Here is a 22,886-nt window from a genome sequence, read left to right on the forward strand (position 1 = left end):
CGGTTTCCTCTCGCCAGCCTGGTTCCGCGGCCACAGCTACATGGGTGCCTGGCGGCCGTGTGCCGGCACGAAGGTCAGAATCCATATGAGACATCCCGGGGGACCTGGGTTGGGCACACCGAGGAGTATGAGAGCGCCAGCCTTAGCTAGAAACCTAGCTTCATGCTGAATGAGGTCTCGTTATAATGTTTAGTTGGACGATCCCTCGCTCTCATGACAGACAATCTAGCCGGCGCTGCTACTGTTTAACCCTATGAAGTGGCATATTACAATGAACAGCTGTCGGATAATGCGGATGAGAATCTCGTATAAAGATAATAATAGATGAGATGGTACAAACAGGACGGACGACAACCAACCCAGCATGCGACTGGGAAATCGCAGCTGGCAGTCCCTTGTAATTAGCAGGTATACTACGTTCAAGCAACATTGTCGCTGCAGCACAGTTGAAACAATGTTTCATTGGCGAAAATCCCAGATAAAGGCCAAGTAGGTTGAGCCGTTGCGTTGGCCTTCATGAGGTCAGTATGGAGGACGCCATCGTCGTTGAGGAAATGGGTTTTCGACGCTGCGGCTTGTCTCCCCACCGAGAGAGAGGAGGAGAGAATCCTGGACACCAATTGTGTCTGTCAAAGGAAAACCAGATATCAAAGTACTGACCCCACCAGCGCAACAGGTGCATATTTCAAAGTATCGTCGTCGAACAGACGTTCGTGCTGTCTGCCAAGACGAATCCAAATAAGGGACGAGAGCTTATCTCGACTGATATCCCACGTGATAATGCGACGCGACCGACCGCAATCTGGAATCTGGAAAATGTGGACATACGTCAGGGGCCCTTGGTACCGGATGCCAATGCCAATCCCCAATTCCCCCAAAACCCAGGCCCCACTTTCAGGAGTTGGCTCGTCCACCCGAAATTGTACTTGCAGCCACGCCTACCCTTCCTTAGCTTTCCAAGCCGCGTTGAACGAGCAGGACAAGTTTCAAACCACCACTCACACCACACCACGCACACCCCAGAACCAACTTGTCACTCTTTTTTCTTCTCTTCCCTTCCCAGTCCTTGGTGTTAGCAGTACCGTCGTCACTTTGCATTGACGCTTGTCCAGCCGCTTGCCCGCCGCCGTCATGCATTCCGTCGCACCCCGTCTGCTCTCCCGAGCTTCTACTTCTTCCTCCTCTATCCGTTCTAATATCTTGACTTCTTCGCAATCTTCCTTCCGTCTCCAGCAGCGATTCCCGGCGCGTCGCTTTTACTCCTCAGAGCCTCCCAAGAAGTCTTCTGGCATCAAGTTCTGGCCTTTCCTTGCCGTTGTCGGTGCTGGCAGCTTAGCTTACAAGTTCCTCGTCGACCAGAGAGCAGGTAAGCTATCATCCTCGCGCCTTTACCTCCCCTCCCTACACGGGAAACAGTCATGCTATTCATCTAGACACTGCCTACCCTCCCCAAAGCTCCAAGGAGCTTTGAAGTACTCGTGGATCTCGACTAACACGCATGACCACAGAAATGGCCGCTCTTCCCGCCCCCAAAAGTCCACCCCGACCTTCTCCGGTTCTGACGTGACCGTTCTCTTCGTCCTCGGCGGCCCCGGCGCCGGCAAGGGCACCCAATGCGCCAAGCTCGTCTCCGATTACGGCTTCACCCACCTGTCCGCCGGCGACCTCCTCCGCGCCGAGCAGGACCGTCCCGGCTCCCAGTTCGGCCAGCTCATTAAGGACTACATCAAGGATGGCCTCATCGTTCCCATGGAGGTGACCGTCCAGCTCTTGGAGAACGCCATGACCGAGACCATCAAGAAGCAGGGTAACAAGCGCTTCCTGATTGACGGCTTCCCGCGCAAGATGGACCAGGCCATCAAGTTCGAGGAGACCGTCTGCCCCGCCAAGCTCGTGCTCTTCTACGACTGTCCGGAGAACGTCATGGAGAGCCGCCTGCTCGAGCGAGGCAAGACGAGCGGCCGCGCCGACGACAACGCCGAGAGCATCCGCAAGCGCTTCCGCACCTTTGTCGAGACGAGCATGCCCGTGGTGGACTACTACGAGAAGCAGGGCCGCGTCGTCAAGCTCGATGCTACCCCCCCGCCGCAGGATGTCTACGCCAAGACGCGCGCGGAGCTCAGCAAGCGTCTTGGTATGTAAATGACGGGTCGGGATACTACTTGGTGATGGCCGAGTACGACTCAGAGAGGGTGTGACGTCCGCAGCGACTGGCTGGTGGATACCCAGGTTTTCCCGCCAGTTCTGCCTGCTCTCTGGGGGAACTTTGGAAAGCCAGGGCTCTGGGTTCTTGGAAACAACCTCGCCAGCTCCTCAGGGATTTACACAAGGGGAAAAGCACAATTGACATCTACTGGAACAGGTTAGAGAAAAAGATACAAACCGAGTGCGTTAAGAGGGGGATGTAGGGGGTGTGTGGGTGCGTGATTTGCCGCGACGACTCTCTGCCGAGAACCTCGCCGTGTGCGTGTAGATTGGATGTTTTTGAGACTCCTTCCATTCTCCTTTGTCGTTGCCTGCTGTATATCTAGAGAGAGATCTACCACTCGAGTTATTGAAACTGAAAACAAAAAGACTCAGAAACACCAAAGCACACACTTGCTGGCTGGCAAATACATGTCACCGGTCTCATTCACGCCTGTCGTCTGGAAAACCAAGCATTGTCACTCAATCAGGGAACAAAAGTGAAACTCTTTGCTTCCCACTCACCGACACACTCGTGCTCATGTCAGGAAGACGTCTGTATCGTAATCTCTCGTTACGCCGGATTCGTTTCAGGGACCTCCCTATGAAAAAGACCGCCTCACACTTCACCCCGCAATGCAGCCAAGCAAGCCAGGCCGTCGCGTCGAAAGAAACCGTGACCGACCTTCCCTACAAAAGTCTACTCTCCCTTTTGCTCTCTCTTTCGACTACACGTCATAACACATGTCCCGGCAGCATTTTTTCTTTGCAAAAGGCTCAGCTCTAATCCGTATAAAACTCGGCCATAAAAAAACGTTTTTCCCTTCTTTCTCCTCGCCGTAATTACATAACACGGATACGGATGGGATCCCCTTTTTCCATTGCCCTGAAAACATGCCCGACGGTTCCCCATCTTCATGCACCCCCCCGCTTTGATAGAGACCCCCATATCGTAGGTATTCTTCACCCGCGCGAGGTATCGAAGGAGGGTACGGAGGAACCCGAGCCAGGCAAGGGAAAGCCTCGTCAACTGCTCAACAACAGACCCTCTGGACCATCATTCACACCCTCAACTTTCGTTTAGTCGTCGTTGTCCGTCCGCTCCTTGGGCTCGCGGGGCTCTCTAGGCTCTCTGGGCTCCCGGGGCTCTCTGGGCTCGCGCTGCTGGTTGTTGTCGCGACGTCCCTGGTTTCTCTGCTGGCGACCGCCGCTGGCGCCGCCCTCGGTACCGGCGTTCTGGGCCTTGCGCTCGGCCTCCTGCGCCTCGCGCTCCTTCTGGGCCTTGGCGTTGGCCTGCTCCTTGCGGATGACCTCGTACAGGTTGGAAAAAGTGCCCTTCCACGAGTCGAGACGGGTGGCGAGCTCCTGCCATTGCCGCGTGCCGAAGACGCGGTAGGTGACCTTGTGGACGAGGAAGACCTGGTCCTGCTGGGAGAGCTTGCCCTCGACGAGACCGGCGCGGATGACGTCGATGGCCCACATCTCGACCTCCTCGGAGGGGACCTGGAGGGCCTTTGCGATGGCCGAGTACTCGATGCGGCGCGAGGTCGTCTGGGCGGCGAGGGAGGCGAAGGTCAGGAGGCGCATCTTGCGGTGAAGCTTCTCGTGGTCGAGCTTCTCCTTCTCGACGAAGCCCTCGTGCTCGTCGTTGAAGTCGTTGTAGTCCTCGAGGTCCTGCTCGGCGAAGATGTCGAGGAGCTGCGAGTAAACGGGGTGGGTTTCGGAGAGGTTCTGCACCGAGGGTATGCTGCGGATATCGGTGAAGAGGTAGTGTGTGTTGGACAGCAGGGCGTCGCGGACGGCGCGGAGGGATAGTCTCTGGGCGTCCTCGGAGCCGATCTCCTCCTTGTCGTCGGCGTCAAAGGTGCGCAGGGCCCTGAGAATGTACTCGTAGCTCTCCCTAATCCCAGGGTGACAACCCCACAACGTCAGCGTTTCTGTATCTGATGGCATCGATTTTGCGCGACGCAAGATCCGGGGCCGTTTAAAAAAGACTCACTCTTCCTTGCCGGCCTCCTTGGCGACCTCGGCAATCTCCTCGTACATTTGCCTCTGGAATTCCTCGCCGGTGGCCCACTCTTCAAACCAGCTGGGAAGGTGCTTCAGGTAGGGCTGGACGGCCTCGAACATGGCGTGCGACTTGAGGAAGCGCAGAATGGCCATGAAGACGTTGAATCGGATCGGGTTCTCGGGAGCGATGAGGTTGAAGATGGTGCTGAGGGCGTTGAGGCTCAAGCCGACACCGTTGACGGGGCTCGAGGCGATGGGCTTGCTGAAGGCCTGGCACAGGGTCGGCAGGTGCTTCTTGGGGTCCTCGGACTGAAGGACAAGGTGGACCATCAGGTTCGAGGCGGCCGTGAACTCCTTCTCGGGCACCGACGACAGCGCCGCCGACGAGCGCACCAGCTTGCTCAGCACCTCCTCCTTCTTTGCCTCGTTCTCGACCAGAGGCTTGACCTCGTCGGCGATGTGGAGGTAGTCGGCCATCTCGCGGGCCAGCTCCTCGAAGGAACCATCCACGAACAGCAGCTGCGGCTGCGCCTGTTGCTTCGCTCCCGCCGCCATAATTCCGGTCTTTTGGATTTTGGGGGGGTTTGGGTCGACGAAGGGACGGGGGGTGGTGTGGGTTTCGGGGAGGGGACACAAGTCGTGGTGGTTGTAGGCGGTTGATCGGGGAAAGAAAAACCAAAAAGAGGAGGTCAAACCCGGAAAAAAACAGGCGGCCGAAAATGTGAAGAGACTGGACCTGATAGAGACTGAGAGAGGGGGCGTGTCGTTTGAGAAAACGGAGACAGGGGGTCGGTCTGTCGTGCGGTGAGTCGAACTGCGTTCGATTTGCGAAAGGCCGTTCCGGTCAGGTCGTTGGATGGAGGGGTGTTTGGTGGTGGACCACAGGGCAATTTTTTCTGCCACCACATTTCTGTGCGAGAAGGTGCCGCTAATACGTTTGCGGGGCTCTAGGCGAAGGCGGTGAAGGAGCCAGGCTTCGGCCTGGCCTGTTCCCAGGCGGGGTACCGGGGACTTGGGTTAGATGTTTGCTATAGGTATTCGCCAGGCCAAGCTGGTCGCAGTTTTCTTTGTCACAGACGAGTGCCTACCGTTTTCTGAACAAACGGGTCGCTTCCATGCAGGAGTATGCCATTTTTATGGCAAGTGACTGATGCAACCCTCTAGTCATTTGAAGACATGTCGTTGTCCCGGCCCCGCCCCGTGAATCTCTTCCGCGAACCCCACAGTGCGCCTGGCATGCCGCCCCGTTTCTCTCCCGGAGCCGGCATAGCGGCGGTTCTTCCCGCTCTTTATCCCAACCCGGTCACCAACGGGCCATGCAAACCCGACCTTGAATGCAGTCCTGTGCAGGGAGACTATGCATCTTATATGGGAACCTCCCATTATTACATATGGGTGAATGCAGGTATCGGTGCAGCTGTTTGTGTACGCGGCAACATGAAACTTGTTAATTATTACTGTATTGGGCCTCGGTTTCGACCAAGGACAATGTTCAACTCCTAACTTTTGCCAATCCATGTCCGCATGTCTTTAGCGGCCGTCCAACGCGACACCAAAATCCCATCTCCAAAGCCTGCGACACTGCTAGAAAAGTCAATAAAAACTGGTGCCACTGGCGTAGTATATAGTAATGCCAGGGTACCCAGACCGGGAATCAGGAAACCAATAAATTCAAGCCATCGCCAGGTTTCGCGACCCATACTCCGTGTTGGTGCTGCCGTCCGTCTTCTGCATCGCAACATGATTCACAGGTGAATACGACAGAGACTGACGGATGCAATCACAGACTGCAGCCCTCTACTTCTCACCATTCTTCGTCTTGCCGCCACTGATGTCCTTCTTGGAGTATATACTTTCGCCGTCTGCGCCGAAGAGTGGCTGGTCGCCTTTGCCACCCATCTCAACGAATTCACTCACGTTCCGTTGTCCATGAGGATCGACCTCCTTCGGGGTCATCTTCTTCGTGTTCTTAGCGTATATGTGGACGGGCTTCTTGCTGTCTCCAATCGGCGGCCTAGTGGCAACTTGTACCGAGTTCATGGAGCTTAGCAACGTCCGTTCTCTGGCGACGCCTCGCCGATGGACATCCAAGCCTTGGATACCACCGACCAAGCCATCGGTACTGTCATTGACACCCGGCTGGTTCTGAGTCATCCAGGGGTGGTTGAGACACTGGTCGACAGTGAAGCGACGTTCGGGATCGACAACCAGCATGGAGTCGATCAAGTCAACTGATTCAGTTAGTCGGCATCTATGTCAGCACCCCGTCCACCCGGAGAGTACTTACGAGCAGGGTCCCCGACAGAATCCCAGTACGGTGAGGGATAGTCGAAACGTCCGCTTTTGATTTGTTGCGACAACGTGAAAGGAAAATCCTTTGAGTAGAGCTCGTCCGAGAATGGAGGGAAGCCACACAAGCAGATATACAACACCACACCGAGAGACCAGATATCCACCGCTTTGGTATACTTCCGGTGTCTACCCTCGGCCAAAATCTCCGGTGCCACATAACTGGGCGTACCGCATAACGTGGTCGTGAAGGACTCCTCACCGATGATCTTGGCCAAGCCGAAATCAGCCAACTTGACATGGAGATCCTTGTCCACCATCAGAATGTTCTCGGGCTTGATATCGCGATGCACAATATTGCGATCGTGCTAGTCCTTGTTAGTTTGGGGCTCAAGATGAGGCGCTTGGCTAACATACCAGATACTTGATGCCTTGGAAAAGTTGCTTAAAAAGCTTGCGCGATTCGTCTTCGCTCAGCTTCTGCTTCATGACGATAAAGTTGAACAGCTCGCCTTCGGGCGCCAGTTCAAGCACCAGGTACACAGCGTTCCGCTCGTTGAATGTGTCCTTCAGGCAGAGGACGTTGGGGTGACTGACACCCATGAGAACGGCGATCTCCTGCTGCAGGCCCTCTTGTTTCGACCTTTCGTCCATGCCGGCAGTCTTGGTGAAGATCTTGACGGCATATCTTTGGCCGGTAGATTTCTCAACACACAAAAATACCTCGGCAAAATGGCCCTTGCCGAGCTTCTCCAGTAGCGTATATTGGTTCAGGAAGGCGCTGGATTGCCGGGTCTTCGGGTATCTGAAGATGAAGCGGGCTTTGTCGATGACGGCAATTTCGTCCTGTTCCTGAAGCTCTCTCCGCTTGTTCCGGCCCACGTTGGCCTCGTTGACGAAGGTTCCGTTGCTAGAGAGGTCCTCCACGATGGCCACATGATCGCCGCCCTTATTCTCGGAAAAGATTAGGCAGTGTCGATTCGAAACAATGGGGTCATCCACGACGATGTCTGCATTCCGTCAGCGTCGATGACTACAACCAGGGGCAGGCCAAACTTACCGCACTCCGGGTGACGTCCGATCAAGTACCCGCCCGAAGCAACCCCCTTAATCTTCGTACGTTCATATGCCTCCTCCTCTTTTTGCAGAGTCGACTTGCCCTTCTGGTCCTTAGCCGCTAAGTCTTTCGCTGCGTCGATGGTATCTGGCAAAGGGCAAGCAGCCCTCTTCTTCATAACGACGACCTTGCCATACTTCGTATCGAGTGGGAACAGATATCCCCAGACACCCTCCTTTACCTCATCTTCAACCTCGTCCGAAAGGGCATCTTTCGTCTCCTGGGGGTATTGCGAAAAGGCCTGAGTGTCCTGCGGTGGCGACGAGATGTTGTTCAAGGCTTGCGACGCGTCGTCCTTTTCGCGGTGATTGACCTGGCTGGGCCGGCCCTCCGGGGGCGTGGCGGTGGGCTCCTTGTAGACTTCGTCCGAATCGCCGTCCCTCGTAACCGGGGACGGAAGTTGGTGCTTGTTGGAGACTGGGGTCTTGTCGTTGGGTCCTGGCGATATCCTCTCTGAACGGCGGGGCTTCTTCGCATCCAGGTCCGATTCTGGTAGAGAACCCTTTGGTAGGGTAAAACGGTTTAGGATTGCACACCAGAAGGCCGGGCAGATTAACAAGCGACTCACTCTTGTTCGTTTCAATTGGCTCTTTTCGGATTGAGGAGCCATGGCCTCGGATGGGATTATTGCTGTGTTGGCTTGATTCGCGCGAGTGGGAAGGCAGCAACAGCAGCAATAGGTAGGCGAGTAACGTAGCCGACGATGATTATTGGGTCCCAATAGATGTGGCGATCTTTTTATGACAAGCGAATGCAACAAGTCGATTTGTGCAAGCGACTCTGGGGGGATAAGAAGAGCGAATACGCGTGCGGATGTTGTAACGGATTTGGTGATGATGGAGTTGTTTGGGAAGTGTTGCCTAAGGTAAGGGAGTGAAGGCGATGAACGGCGAGGCTCCGAATTAATAAAGCAGCTTGTTCAGAAAAGGCAAGTCCCGAGGGAGTGAGCGTGGGTGCAGCCTAGAAATGGGGAAGCTACTGCGAATGTCGGTTCCCCAAGTGGAGTGGGGAGGAAAGGTCAGGCCAGGAAGTGGAAGAACCACCCTGCTCTGGGCTGCTCTCGGCCTGTGCTTGCACGCCTCCTGTTGTGCGTCTCTACACTACAAGCTTGAGCTGTGCTGGGGGCCTGCTTGGGACCAGCTGGGCTGAATGGCAATGCCACCCCAAACAGCCGGAGGATAACAGGGTCTTCCTCTTCTCGGGATCGGAGGGACCGTGCAAGACAAGTGGGTCTTTGGGGCTTGTTGGATGACTGGCTGCTGTTGGTTCGCGGGAGCCTAGAAATGCGTTCTCCATCGATTGTTTCCTTCCTGAACTCAATATCGTTCCATCCTTGGGTCCAGTAGATGTGAGAAGGGATGAAGTTCTCGATGAAGTCAGGGCCAAATTCACACCCCGCAAGAGTGTGATCCAAGACCTAGTCCAGTCCAGCCCAGTCCAGTCCAGCGTCCAGTATCCGGTTCCTTAGAAAGTTCGGGCTGAAAGTTCCCTCCAGCGATAACGAGGGCGTTCGATTTCCTAGTCGACAACGTTGGCGTTTCGTTGGAAGAGAGAGAGAGAGAGAGAGAGAGAAAGCAGTGTGGGGTGTGGGGGGTGGACGGTTGATCAGTTCAACTCAGTCAAGGTGCTCAGAATGACTCTTTTTCTTCCGCCATACGAGTGTGCCTCCCGATCATGACGGCTGAGCAGGCAGACACAGATAACAAGAGGCGCGTGAGACGGTTGCGCCCCAGGTCCCCACTCCTTCTAATACTTACCTTCCCAAGCGGCGGAGAACCCGGTCTCGTGTGCCATATTCCAACAACACCACGCTCTACACCATCACCCATAGTCGCTCACCAGCGGGCATGAATCATACGGCGCATCGCTCATACAATCATGAACGAGATCCCGACGTTCTGGTCAGCCACCCCCAAAAGCCTACCAAAACAGACCGCAAGTCTCAGCCCGTCCCTTCCGCCCCGCCTTGACAGGTTCCGTTCAGTAAAACAGCTTATGCGAACGCCCTCGTTCGTCGTCGCCTCGGCTCGCCAACCGAGACATTTCGTCATGCGTCGCTCTCGATTAGTGGCATCCCCTCCTACAAGGGAAGACTTCGATAGAGAGCGAAGAGGCGGCCGCCCCTCGTCGCATGTGACCTCGTACCCAGTTCGTGCCAGTCCCATTCGCCATCCTCACGCTGAGGTGGGCTGTATCGCTTGGTGTGTGACCATGACGCCAAAAGTAGAGACGTGATTCATAACCGCCAAACCCACGTGGGTGGCTCACCTGCCGCCAACCCACAGGCGATTTTCTGGCATAGCTATCGTAGGTATATCTCACCGACTCACCGAGCCAATTTTCTCCCTCCCACGTGCTTGGCTTCTCCTACTTCTTTGGATAGATGTTACGACAACGAGTTGGATTGGTCCTGTAATGTCCGTACAGAGTGTTCATCAATGTTTTGTGCTCATCATTTCATTACTATTACTATCCATACACACAGACAAACACAAGCACGCGACAGCCGTCTCCGCCTTTCCTACCCTCGCATTTTCCAATCGAGGACTACTCCAATGTGCCTGTTCGCGCCAGACTTCTGTCATCAAACACATGCTACATATGAGGGCATGACCCCGTTATCCACTTCGTGCCATGGAACGGGACTGGGCTCTCGCCCGGAAAATACCAGACCCCCGAGACGCAACATACCTTCTGGTGATGATAGACAAGTACGCCAAGCATTAATCTCCCGCCTTACAGCCAGTGCCAAGATGGGGTTTCATCCATCATCACACTCAGAATCGTAGCCATCTGTCGTTAAGTGGACGTCGAGAGAAGACCTGCGTCTCACGTGCATTGCGAAAGCAAGGCACATGTTCAACTGCGCCAGCCGCTCGAAACAGGCAGGTCGCTACCTTTCCGGAATCGGGCTCTTAGCCAGACGTCCTCCTGCGCTCACTCTCTTCTGTAGCCGAGCATCTCTCTCCCGCTGAAGCTTTTCGTTCGGACTGAGGTTGCCGGGTAATGATCCGACACCATCGCTCGAGAACCCCGAATTCCGTCCCCGCTTCTCTTCAATGTACAACTGTGCGCTGCGGCTTAATGGGAAAGCCGGCATCGAGGATGGTATTTCTGCCCCGTTCTGGAGGAGCATCTCTGCCACCGGGAACGTCGCCGTTCTGTCCGTCTCAGGAGGCTGCCCTGGAATGGGAGAAGGCGAGGCAGGGTCGGCAGCCGCAAGAGCTAAGAACACTGCATGCGTTCCGCGAGATCTGTCTGTGACGTTGGGGCTGGCTCGTAGAGCCAGTGCGTAAATTACTTGCTGGATCTCGTTCTTCTTAATGGCCGCCAGTAAGGTATCTTCAGGAGTCGGGTAGCGCGAGAGAGTTGCCGAGATCGGCTCTATGTAGGCCCTATCGGCGTACTTGGCAGTAATGAACCTCAGCCGCTGCTCTCGCGTTGCCTGGGGTGTCGGCTTCAACCCAGGCTCAAGTCTCGCTTCCCAAATCATGTTGGACACCCTGTTTCCAACAAGAAGCAGGAGCTCGACAATATCAGAGGTAAAAGAGTTGATGTCCAGGGTCAGAGATCGCACTTTGCTGATATGCGTGCCAAGAGAGCGATGAATGCCACTGCATTCGATGCAAAGAATGATGGCTAGGTTGATGGAGACCCACTCGACCTTTGTGCCCGACCCGCAGTCAGCGCACCAGCAATTGCCTTGGTCGTTATCGCGAAGCAGTTGCAGTAACTTGTCAGGATTCTCGTCGTAAGTTGAGCTGGAGGACCTGTGCGTGCTGGGCCGAGCACCGACCGTGATTCGACGGACGGGTGCATTGTTCGAGTTTATGTGATGATGACTGTTGTGCCCAACAGAAGGGCTCTTGCCCGTGAGAATAGAGCCAATGTCTCTCTTGATGGGGCCGGAGTCGCTCGGGGTAGACTTGTCCCTCATGATACGACCCTCAACCGCACTCTGCAATGCATTGTTGATGGCTGTGATCCAACTGTTCATGTCTTCTTCAGATGTGGCCTGGTATACGCGTTTGAACTGAGGCGTAATGACTTCAAAGCAGAACCGGCGCTCTGCATTACGGGCCTCTCTGACGGACGCCATCCTCAAATCGATCGGATCATTGTGCAGATCCAACCTCTGTTTCCAGTTACTATACTCCGAGAGCTTGCCTTGGTCGAGTACAATCCAGAACCTGTTGCGGTCAGAACGGTTGCCGTGTCAAAGATGGGTTGGGTGGACTTACTTATGCCAACCCTGCTTGTTCAGGTTCCGCGGGTCTACGTGATTGCTACCAGCCTTGCTCAGAGACCACAAGAGGCCCTCTTTCCGCTGGGCGCTGCTGCTGGCGCTAGAAAGCTGTCCATAGTCTTTCTCCTCCAAGTCACGGATGCCCTTGAATTTCGAAGCTTGAGCAGGGCTACCCACGGAAGAGTTGCCAAGGCTGCCTGGCGACCTAGATAGCTCAGGAGATGCCATGGCTATTGAAGGATTTGAGCCCGAGGACAGCCCGATCTTCAGCTGCGATCCCGTGCTGTCAGCGCGGCCCAAATCGCTATCGGAGACGTATGCATTCCCGTTTGAGCCCGTGACTTGACCAGCACTAGTTCCAGGTGCTGGCGCAGGATCCGGCTCGTTATAAGGCTGGTTGCTCTTTTCGAGCAGTCTCCTCTTCTCCTCCCGTTCGCGCCGCTGGTATTGATATTCCTTGTCGGCCTCTTGCACCTCGCTCGAGAGCGCCTCCAGTTGAGGCAGCAGAGTATCGATCTTCTTTGCCGCCTCGAGGAAACTCTTCGTCTGAGCATCGGCATACCTCGTAAGGTGTGACAACACTTCCTGCTCCTTCCTGCCGCCATGTAGGTCCTGCATGAAGCTTGAGTAGTCAAACCGCTTGAGCTCAAAGTTGCGGCGCTTCGTCTGGTATTTGGAGTCACTTTCCGCCAGTTTCTTGGCCTTGACTGAGTCGTGACGCTGGCCGAGATACCTCGAGACATAAGCATAGTAGTCCTTGCTCTCCTCTTCAAAGTCTCTTTTCTTCGATTCGGCTTGCTTGATGTCGACCGTGTAGAACTTGTCCAGTGGGTCGATCACAATGCGCTTGAGGTTGACCGTGTTTGTTCGCTCGTACGACAGGATCTCGCGGGCAATCTTGTCGAAGTAGTGTTCGATAGCTGGTTGCACGGCATTGGCGTTTGTAGACGAAGCTTCGCGAAGGGTGTCGATGAACTCGGAGAAATTCTTGTTGGCTTCCACCTGCGCTTCGTGCGCTTGCTTGGCCATCTTGAGCACGCGCTTCATCTGCGTTCGCATATTGCCCGTCTTTTGCTCCAACGCCTTTATTGTTGCTCTAAAGACCGGACCATCGTCTGGAACGAGGACGTCATCTGTTGGTTTGGGACAAGCGACATCCACTTTGATCGGTTCCTGTGCCGTTTGTGGCCCGGGGAGTAGGGTGGTAGAAGAGAAGTTGGCTGGCAGGGGCGACGAGGGTTCATCTAATTCGGCATGACTGATTCGAGAATCGACGGACTGAGATGATGCAACTCGGATCTTGGGAGGCGCCGTCAAGAGGAAGGGAGGAGACGGCGAGTTGGGGTGGCTGAGCGGCAAAGCTGGGTCTGCAAGATCGTCAGTCGCAGTGAGAGAACGAGACGCAAGGACCAAAACTTACTCGAAACCCAGTAAGAGAAACTGACTAAAGTGTGCAGACAGTGGTTGCGAGGATCATACTCGACGAACTGCAAAAGGGTGAGCACAGGTCAGACGAGAACGGCTCAGTAGCAAACATACGCTGCAAGAGTTCCTCCATCCACCGCCTCTGTCTTCCACGTTCTTTGGCGGCTTCCATTTCCAGGTCCATTCAAAGGATACCGAGGGGGTGCCACCGGTCCCAAAGTCGCCCACCAACTCGACATTGGAATTCTTGTGTAGATTCGGGTCCGCATGGAACTCTCTTGTGACCAGGTTCTCTACCTCGCGCGGTGTTGAGGCGTAGACATATGTCAGCCCGCTGATCTGGGTATCGACCGTAGCGACGGTGTCGGTAGTGCCGTTGGTGACAAACTGCTGTCCTTGGCGAATGACGAAGGTAAAGGTAAAGACAAGCTCGTCGTCGTGGGTGAGCTTTAGTATAAAATTCGGGATGCCACCTGGGCTCGTGACGACTTCAGTGTCCTGCAAAGGTGAAAAATCAGCACACGCTGCTCTAGGAGAAGGGAGGAGGAGGAGGAGGAGGAGGAGGAGAAGGACGGGTCATAAAGACGTCTCTGTTTGCGCCAACGAACCTGGACAAATTCTATGGGACTGCTGTCGCCTAGTGGGCGCGAAGCCGATACTCTGGTAGCAGGGAACGAATTGGGAACGATGTTTATGGACGAACGCCTTCGTGGGTTGGAGATGACGAGGGAGGATACGGATACTGCGTGTCAAATGGTTAGCTGGAGGAGAAGGCGCAAGGCTGCATGCATGAACTGGCAAGCAGGACGAGGGGGTAGGTGGAAGATCGCACGTCGATTCTGGTCTCTAAGATAGAGGGCGGCCCCGTCTTCGGGCTTGCTGCTAACGATGCCCATGTTGAGATAATGATCGGGGAGTTAACGGCGCATGGAGGTGGAATATGTTGCGGGTGAGGCAGAGGGGACGCCTCTGAGATGGTATTCGGGCTTCGCAGCGCGGGGTCGCAAGTTGGCTAGGATCGTGGACATTTGGCGACGCAAGACAAGGCCAAGCCACACCCACAGGGTCGGCGATACGAGACTGTAGACTGCGCGCAGCCAGCTTTGAGACGCTGCTGAAGGCGAGGACGGCCTGAGCGAAGGGGGCGGTAGTGGGGTTGAGAAGGGCGAGGGGAAGGCGACGACGGCTCTCGAGGTGGGAAGAAATGGAATGTGAGCTAAAATGCCAGCAATGTGTGGTAGTTGTAGAATGATGGAAGGGGAACGAGTAAAAGAGTCATGGAAATGCGCAGGTTGAATGTTGCGATATCGATGGAGGCGGAGGACCTGCTGGGTTGCGGCACGTCTGCCTCAGAGGCCTGTTGCTGCCGCTTTTGCTGTTGCTGCTGTTGCTGCTCCCCCTCCTGTGGTCGTGGTCGTGGTCGTCGTCTGGTCCCGCGATCAGGTTCAGGGCACTTCATTCGCCGCGGCAGTTCGCTGCCAGTAGAAGGTCACGTATACAAGTGAAATGTGGGCTACACTTCCAGGCTGGGCTGGGCTGGGCCTGTCATTCCTTGGTCTGGAGTAAGGCAAAGGTAAGGTCAGGTACCATGCCACCTCGTCTGAATCGGAAAGGCACGCGCTGTAACGGAGACACTCCAGCGGTACTGGATGTACATAGTAATAGAGGAACCTCGCCCAAAGTTGCCTCCCCTGTTGTGACGTTGAATCAAGCCCACTTCATACTCAAGGTGGGCAAAGACAAGATTGGCGCCGATTCACATTCATCCCGACCCCTGGCCGCCGGCCTCAATCCACCCGACCTCTCTTTCTCTTTCTCTCTCGCTACATCTCTCTCCCACACAGCAACCGTCTTCGCAGGTGGTCCTGCATCATTTAGTAGCGAAAAAAAAAGGCACGCAGTCACCACCATGTCGGCCATGGCATGTAGGTACGCGGATCGAGTGAGGTGAGCTTGGCGAAGCACCCTGCCAACCCGCTTCAACCAACACCAGCATCAGGCACACCCCATTTTCTCACTTCAAGTTTCATGTGCCTTCGTTTTGGGGAATTGAACAGCGTCCATGACCCCCTTAGCACGGCGGCCTCTTTCTGATTTCACCTCTTTAGCGGTCTTTTGGTGGGGTCAGCAGCTCAATGTCCCTCGACAGTTGACCAAAGCGCATGGGATCACCACACCACCAACTGCCCGGCCCATTTGCATAGCAAGGCACCTCATTTTCCACCACGACAAGCGCGCAAGCTGACTGGATGCGCAATCTGTTTGGTCACTTCTGCCTCCGCATCCTCTCCACTCCTTGGTGGTTGCCCCTCCCGACTTGGGGAAGCGAAGCCAGCACGGCAAGATTCTGTTCCAACACCGCGAGGGTGTCCGTCTGTACCTTGCGTCGTGGAGACACAGCCTTGTCTCTCGAACCTAGGGCTTTACCATCGATCGCCTGCCTATGAGCCTGGCCTGATCTGGTCTGAAATTCCAAAAAAAACAAAACCCCAGAAAGTCGGGAACAAACCTCTCAACTTGCAACGGCACAATCTGCAGGCTTCCAATAATACATACCTCTGCGTTGCATAAAAACAAGGGGTAGCGGTCGAGGGATGGGGGGGTTTTGGAGAGGGGCTTCCTAGTCAAGTCAGACCGGTTTGAAAGTCAATCGCTGATCCTTCTCCAGGACCTCGAGCATCATCGAACAAGTATGCAGTCGACAGGAGACTTTGCGTCTGTGGGTGCAGTCCAGTCATTTTGGTTTTAGCCTTCGTGGCAACCTAGGCGCTTTGCTCTCTGTTCTCCCTTTGGGTCAGTACATCTCCAACCGACACCCCGACTCTTGAGCAAAAGAAGAGACCAAAGAACCGTTTCAGAATTCCTCTTCCAGCAGAGCAGGGCAACGCAAACGTCAACGGTCAACGGCCGCCATCCGCCATCAGACGTCGTCTGCACGACCGGCCGTCCGGTCAGTGCGAAGCTAAGAGCATCTCAAGCGGCGTATTGGCAACTGGCGGATTCCTTCCAACTTTGAACTATGGCGAATCATTCCTGACTTCCTGGCAATTCTGTTCTTGCTCGCTTGTAACTGAAAAGGACCACTAGGGCTTGTCTTTCCCTATGGCTATGCCGGTGTATGCGGCCGCGGAGTCATGGCCGACTAGCGGATATCGAGCTCTCCCTACAACGTATGCCTTTTTCTGCTTCCATTTAGGCGTTGCGTGGGGCAATTTCGCCTCTCTGACTTTTCACGGCTCACGCCTCCGGACTCGACCGTGTGTGAGATAAACACTGGACCATGCAACCCCCAGTCTCCCAGCGGCAGACAAGGAACATGTCTCGTACAAATTTGCGACGGACGAGAGGACACAGCAAACGCTGGCGCCTGCAGTCTACAGTAGCTTGAGAGCTTTCCATTGCTCGCTCGCCAGGACGCAACGTCGATCTGATCATCTTGGCTTGGGACAGGCTCCAGCCTGGGCAAGTATCTCTAGTATAGATGGCAGCTACAATGTTCACTTTCCAAAGTGGTACGGAGCCGTCGTTGATTGGTTCAACCATTTCAGTCTGGCACCTGCGGCTACAGGGACCCGAGGCACAACTGCGGTATGCAATCCCAGAGGCCATAAGAAAGCACTAGAGCAGACGGGCAGAATACCTAGCAGACGCGGAGGATGGATGATAAGGGCCGGGAAATGAGGAGCTGCGCATGACGGATCGGACATGCGCGTTCATACCGCTCCATCTCTGGTCCGGACGAACCATTATTCGCTGGCATGGACGGCCACGGTGGTGGTCCTGGGCCATTTCGATTATGGGGGAAGCAGTGGAGAATGAAAGAAAATTAAACAAAAAGATCAAGTCGAAATAAATGCCCGAGAAACACTGCGCGGAAACATCTGACCTGTGGTGCCACCTCTCCTCCTCGTCGTTGCTAGCTTGTAGTTAGTACTATTGACGAACAAGAATGCGCGAGGAGTTGTCGGTGGCCGCGAGTATTGGCAGATGAGGCTGAGTTTCGGGTGACTGACTGCTGAAAATGGCCAAGAGCACCGTATTCAAGGCATGGCAACTGCACGTCACTCAAGACCATGTATCCCGTATACAAGTGTAGTATTTTTGGCTCAAGTTAGCGTGGGCTGGAAACAGCATATTCTTCAATGGACTCGGGGGATCGAAAGCGTCGAGGTTATCATAAATGATGCTGCTGTCCTAAGCAATTCTTCTGCCCCCTTGGAGCTTGTTGATGCTTGCTCTGTTCTGCTTTACTTTTAGCTTTGTTGCACCGCGACCCACGGTGATTGTCATGTACCTTGCTCTTGACCAAGTAGGAAACCACGGATATACTGCAATTTTGAGCATCTGTTCGCTCACCAGAGTACCTAGGTGGTCGACTGAGCTGTCGTATCGTCGGGCCAGAAGTGCAGTAGCTAGTGGTCCGGCCCCCGTCCACGGGGCCCCGTCAGGCATCATCGATACCCGATACACGTTCCATTCTGTCCCTACAGGCCTTGTGAGCCCATCTAGTCCTTATGGAAATACTTTTAACTGGGGCCGCTTAGCGCCGCGCAGGGCCGCAGGTACCACCGTGCCACCTTTTCCTGAAAAGTACAAGGGGTCCCGGCAGTCACCGCATCTCCTTTTCTGCCAATGACGTGTGTCACCTGCTGGGCCAAACATCAACCCCCAAACCTTCTGAGGGTCCCCAAGCGGCTGCTTGACCGAACAACACCACCTTCCACGCCCGCGGCCACTTTCACGTCAACCTTCACCTCCCCGAACCACCGACCGACTAACGGCCGACAAGCCAGCTGTCTTCCCCTCCACGCCGAAAAACCTCTTCACCAGCCGACTAACCGGTCGCTTCGCAAAAGGTAACAGCCGACACACTGCGAACTATATAGCTGGCTATCCTGCGCTGGGTACGAGAATGACAGCTCTCCGATAAATCCAAGCCCCGTTATCGTCCACGTCCGATCTTCGACCCCACGCATCTCCGGACCCGTTACGATCAGCGACCATGTCGTCCGCGTCTAGAAGCTCGTGGATGCCAGGCCGTCGCCCGAACAGCAATCGGATCAGCATGAGACCGCGAGGAGCATCCAGGGGTAACATCACCGTTGTCAGCCACGACGATGCCTACACCTTCGCCCTGCGTATCGCCTACCTCAACTACCTTCTCCAGCCGAGACAAAAACGGAAACAATATGTCGCCGCTCCGAAACCCGCGCAGAGATCGCACACCAGTGTTACCGAACTGGTTGGCCAATTCGTCTCGTCGGGCTCCAACAGCATCAAGCTGCCTCACGGCTTCCAAAAACCCTTGGAAAAGAGACTTAAGAACGTTCTAACAGGCAAGGAACCTATGCAAGGCTTCAATGATTCGGCTCTCAAGCGAAGCTTTGCCGAGGCATACACCGCATTCACCGATAAGAACTTCCAAAAATCGGTCGAGAAGGATCGCAAGCTCGAGCCTTATGTCCTCATGTTCTACTCGTCTGCCACCAAGGCCAACCAGAAGTACGCCCAGTTGACATCGGCGACGGATGATTCGTGGAAGGAAACAGCCGACAGGCATATGGCTATGTTCATCAGGCTAGTGGCGCAGACTCTTCGAGACCAAGGGCACGACAGAGACAGGCCCGAGCTGATGAGCCGGTTGCACACATTGGAGAACAAACTACTCACTAGGGACCAGAACCTGTCCCTCGATTCCGCCGGAGATGGAGGTAGCTACATCGAGGTCGTTGCCCCCCTGAGCTACGACGTGAAGGACATGCCGCTGGTTCTTACTGTGGCTCGCATATTTGGTCGATCCAACTCAGAAGTGCAGGCTGATCTCGAGGCCAACCGCCAAATTTGGACTGAAGAAAATGCCATCAAAGACATGAAGAATTACCAACAAAGACTAGCTTCGGATGCCCCTGGCGCTTTAAGAAGTCAGGACTTCGATCTCGAGGACGCATTTCAAGAATGGAAACGGGCCGAAGCACCCCATCTTTCTCAAATCATTCTTGACATATTGACTGTCAAACCCGAGCTGGCCAAGACATCGACAGCAGGAGCGGATAAGGGGCTCCCTGGCCGGCCTCAATCCACCTTCTTCGGGGAGGAGCAGTCGTATTCTGAAATCAGCAAAGCAATCTCCAGCCCTGATGGTTCCATTCTGAACTTTGACAGTTCGATTAATTTCGGTTCTTTGTCGCTTGACGACTCGAGTCAGGCCTTCGATGAAGTCGTCTATACTTTTATCCCCAACGACGCCAGAGCTTTCTACAAGGCCATTTTGAAGGACTGCATGACTTACGACCAGCTGCATGCTGATCCGGCGGCGGAATACACGCCGCTCTCGCAGCAGTCCAAGGATCTACTTATGGAGCTAAGCGTCTACTGGCGGCTGCCGCAGTTCTCGAGGCTCATTGCCTTCATTGAGGTGGCTGTCAAAAAGTTTCTGGATGGAGAGATCCTGGCCGAAGATCTCGTCGTGGTCATGGACAATGCAAAGACCTCGGAAATGGAGAGGAAGAAACCGCCACACTTGCACCAATACAACCTCGGTCTGCTCGAGATCGATCAAAGCCGTTGGACGATGCACGACTTTGCCGTGTACCAGCAAACGTTGAACAGTCTCTATGATGCTCTGCTGCGAGATCTCTACAACCTAATGCTTAACTGTTACGGACCCAAGCCACCAAACATTGGGTCCGTCATGACTCTTCTGGAGGAACACGTTCAATCCGACCCTGCATTTTCTGCGAAGCCCGAGCAGGTTCAGGAGTTCGCTGCACATCTCACTGAAGGTCTGCGACGTGCTGCGACCGACGCCTATAACGCCTTTGTCCATGAGAAACTACCTAACCATGCCTCGGAATGGGAATTCACTCACGTTGTCGAGCTCGGACGAGCAGTCACCAAGCTTTCGAACAAGATCCAGAAGCGATACAAAAACCTTCCGGAGGTCATGGGTGTTCAAATCTGGCAGATCTTGGTGGAAATCATGTTTCCCAGCTACGAACGGGACGCCCAGCACATCATTGAGCGGACGATCGCGGTTGCCAAAGAGAAGGAAATGGAAATCAACGTGCAGGATGGCTTCGACCTTTACAAGGAGTTAGTCGAAATGCGGCGTACTCACCATGCCGCATTGCCCGACAAGCCTTTCGAGTTCCAAATTGAGGAACTACTTGTTGATTTCGTTTGGCGATGGGTTCGCAACGCTGAGACTGTCATGGTGGAAGTGGTTGATGGTGCCATCAGTCAGGATTCATTCCAAGTCCGCACTGACGACCCCAATAAAATACCCACGGATGCCGAGCGGCACAGCACTTCCGTCGTTGATATATTTTTGATGTTCCATCAAACCATGGAGCAGGTCTACCAGCTAGAGTGGGACAGCGACGTCCACCATGCTAGGTTCATGACGGCTCTGGCACGGTCCTACGCAGCTGGCATCGGACAGTACTGCGAGGAGCTCGAGAAGCGCTTTGCGAAAGAAATGGACCGGCCCACGGCGCAGGAGGTTGCCGCAAGCAAGACGACCCAAGAAAAATTCATGCAGTACGCTCAATATGCTCGAGACGCCTGGAACACCAAAGACGCCCCTGAGCCCTTCCATTTCTATCCCGAGGTTTGTACCTGCCTCCTGATCTATGTCGGCTTGCTAACATGTTCGGCAGTCTTTTGTGAAACTCAACAACATTGAGCACGCCATGCAAGAACTGGACAAGTTGGAGAAAGCCATGAACGTCGACGCTTGTGCTGAAGTTTTGCGAAAAGCCGAAGGCCTCGGGAAGCAGCAACCCAGACGTCCTAACAAGTACGTCTTCACGATCAAGGTAGTAGAGGCCGAGGACCTCAAAGCCTGCGATCCTGGTGGTTTCAGCGACCCCTACGTGGTTCTTGGAGACGAATACCAAAAGCGTCTTTATAAGACACGCATTGTGTACAGAAACTTGAACCCCCGTTGGGACGAGTCCGTCGACATCACAGTCTCGAGCCCCCTTAACATCATCGCCACCATCTGGGACTACGACACCTTTGGTGACCATGACTTTGTCGGCCGTACTTCACTCAAGGTCGATCCTATTCACTTCAGTGATTACCTGCCCCGCGAATACTGGCTCGACTTGGACACCCAAGGAAGACTTTTGCTTCGTGTGAGCATGGAAGGCGAGCGAGACGACATCCAGTTTTACTTCGGAAAGGCGTTCCGACACTTGAAGAGGACAGAGAGAGACATGGTTCGCAAGATTACGGATAAGGTGCGTTCCTTGGCGTTAGTATATGAAGTAGTAGTTACTGACCCTCATTCCAGCTCCGGGATCAGATCAGCGCCACGATCTCTCACGAAACTCTACGAAACTTGGTCAAAGGTGGTGGCATTGGCTCTCAAGTGGCCGGCCTGTGGAAGAAGAGAGCTTCTACGATGCCTACTATCACGACCGCGAGCGACATCGAAGGTGCACTGCAGCCACTTTTTCACTACTTCGACCAGAACTTCGCTATTATGAAGCAAACTCTGACAGACGCTACGATGCTGGCGGTTATGACTCGTTTGTGGAAGGAGGTCCTCCAGGCGATTGAAAGCCTCTTGGTGCCGCCTCTGTCCGAGAAGCCATCTTCGCAAAGGCCCTTGTCCCAGAAAGAGCTCGACATTGTCTACCAATGGCTCAACTCGCTCTTCGAGTTCTTTAACGCCAAGGACGACTCCGGGGAACAGTTGGGTGTGCCGCAAGACGTTCTAAAGTCCCCCAAGTGGCATGAACTAGCAGCCCTGAACTTCTTCTACTTTGAGCAGACCGACAACCTGATTCGAGAATCCGAGCGCATGGCAGCTGCCAATGCCCAGCGTGCGACCCAGATGCTGCTCCAAGAGAAGCACGAAAACCGTCTCTCGGCTCCTGCGACATTTGGCCCGACTTTCAGCGGCGGACCGGGTGCTTTTGCCAGCATGGGCACCATCCGGCGCGGCAAGAGCATCATGATGAGCCGGAACTTGGGCACGATGAGGAAGGCCAAGGAAGAGAAGCGCAAAGAGGCCCAGGCGGATCCCAGCGATGACATGATCCTCCGCATCCTTCGCATGAGGCCCGAGGCGACCAATTACCTCCGCGAGCGACACCGTCAAAAGGAGCGTCAGGCCGCCGCCGCGGCTGCTGCTCTGATTGTCAAGAATAGCGTCAACCAGGGATGGAACACGGGGGGTGCGTCAGCATACCGGGCTAACAACCTGCCCAGACGATGAGACGTGATCGACGGCGTATGAGAAGTCGTGGCAGTACAGCAATGCAGGGCGGACATGGCGAGGCGCTGGCTTGGCTTTTCTTTTTTTTCCCCTGTTTGATTTCTTTCTCTTTTCATCATTCTATTGCTTTTCTTGTCTATCTTGTATTCTGTTCAGGGGGGGAGGGAGGAATTATTTCGATACCAATTCAGGAGACACAGCGGCGATGACGACGACGGAAGGGTGGGAAACGAGCATGACATACGCGCATAACAACAACCACCAACGGCCTTTACACAAGCACACAGTACAAACGAGCGGATCTGGTAGCGGGTTTTGACGGCATCAAGGGCTACATGTAGATACCCTCCCTCGCTACGTTGGTACCTTTACGTCGTTGGTGCCAATTA

The 22,886-nt window shown here is 54.6% G+C and overlaps 7 protein-coding genes across 7 annotated transcripts; 3 read left to right on the forward strand and 4 right to left on the reverse strand.

Moving 5' to 3' along the window:
• Positions 1 to 1,131: 1,131 nt before the first annotated feature.
• On the forward strand, positions 1,132 to 1,471 carry ColSpa_02225 (uncharacterized protein; the record flags this gene model as incomplete). Its single annotated transcript, XM_049268437.1, has 2 exons — positions 1,132 to 1,366; positions 1,434 to 1,471. 2 exons carry the CDS (start codon positions 1,132 to 1,134, stop codon positions 1,469 to 1,471), a joined length of 273 nt encoding a protein of 90 aa, XP_049124394.1.
• Positions 1,472 to 1,845: 374 nt separating this feature from the next.
• ColSpa_02226 (uroporphyrinogen decarboxylase) lies at positions 1,846 to 2,142 on the forward strand (the record flags this gene model as incomplete). The annotated part of the gene is made up of 1 exon (XM_049268438.1): positions 1,846 to 2,142. The coding sequence occupies one exon, from the start codon at positions 1,846 to 1,848 to the stop codon at positions 2,140 to 2,142; it is 297 nt and encodes a 98-aa protein (XP_049124395.1).
• A 1,122-nt stretch (positions 2,143 to 3,264) lies between these two features.
• ColSpa_02227 (eukaryotic translation initiation factor 3 subunit M) lies at positions 3,265 to 4,749 on the reverse strand (the record flags this gene model as incomplete). The annotated part of the gene is made up of 2 exons (XM_049268439.1): positions 3,265 to 4,084; positions 4,184 to 4,749. The coding sequence occupies 2 exons, from the start codon at positions 4,747 to 4,749 to the stop codon at positions 3,265 to 3,267; spliced, it is 1,386 nt and encodes a 461-aa protein (XP_049124396.1).
• A 1,242-nt stretch (positions 4,750 to 5,991) lies between these two features.
• Positions 5,992 to 6,408, reverse strand: ColSpa_02228 (uncharacterized protein; the record flags this gene model as incomplete). The annotated part of the gene is made up of 1 exon (XM_049268440.1): positions 5,992 to 6,408. The coding sequence occupies one exon, from the start codon at positions 6,406 to 6,408 to the stop codon at positions 5,992 to 5,994; it is 417 nt and encodes a 138-aa protein (XP_049124397.1).
• Positions 6,409 to 7,448: 1,040 nt separating this feature from the next.
• Positions 7,449 to 8,210, reverse strand: ColSpa_02229 (uncharacterized protein; the record flags this gene model as incomplete). Its single annotated transcript, XM_049268441.1, has 2 exons — positions 7,449 to 8,102; positions 8,169 to 8,210. The coding sequence occupies 2 exons, from the start codon at positions 8,208 to 8,210 to the stop codon at positions 7,449 to 7,451; spliced, it is 696 nt and encodes a 231-aa protein (XP_049124398.1).
• A 2,283-nt stretch (positions 8,211 to 10,493) lies between these two features.
• ColSpa_02230 (putative Rieske 2Fe-2S iron-sulfur protein YhfW) lies at positions 10,494 to 14,167 on the reverse strand (the record flags this gene model as incomplete). Its single annotated transcript, XM_049268442.1, has 6 exons — positions 10,494 to 11,790; positions 11,842 to 13,213; positions 13,267 to 13,333; positions 13,386 to 13,769; positions 13,880 to 14,013; positions 14,104 to 14,167. 6 exons carry the CDS (start codon positions 14,165 to 14,167, stop codon positions 10,494 to 10,496), a joined length of 3,318 nt encoding a protein of 1,105 aa, XP_049124399.1.
• Positions 14,168 to 18,273: 4,106 nt separating this feature from the next.
• On the forward strand, positions 18,274 to 22,497 carry ColSpa_02231 (uncharacterized protein; the record flags this gene model as incomplete). The annotated part of the gene is made up of 3 exons (XM_049268443.1): positions 18,274 to 20,880; positions 20,930 to 21,514; positions 21,568 to 22,497. 3 exons carry the CDS (start codon positions 18,274 to 18,276, stop codon positions 22,495 to 22,497), a joined length of 4,122 nt encoding a protein of 1,373 aa, XP_049124400.1.
• Between the last annotated feature and the right edge of the window lie 389 nt (positions 22,498 to 22,886).

The sequence above is a fragment of the Colletotrichum spaethianum genome, assembly GCF_022836535.1.
Source record: "Colletotrichum spaethianum MAFF 239500 DNA, contig04, whole genome shotgun sequence".
In the NCBI taxonomy this organism is placed as follows: Eukaryota; Fungi; Ascomycota; class Sordariomycetes; order Glomerellales; family Glomerellaceae; genus Colletotrichum; species Colletotrichum spaethianum.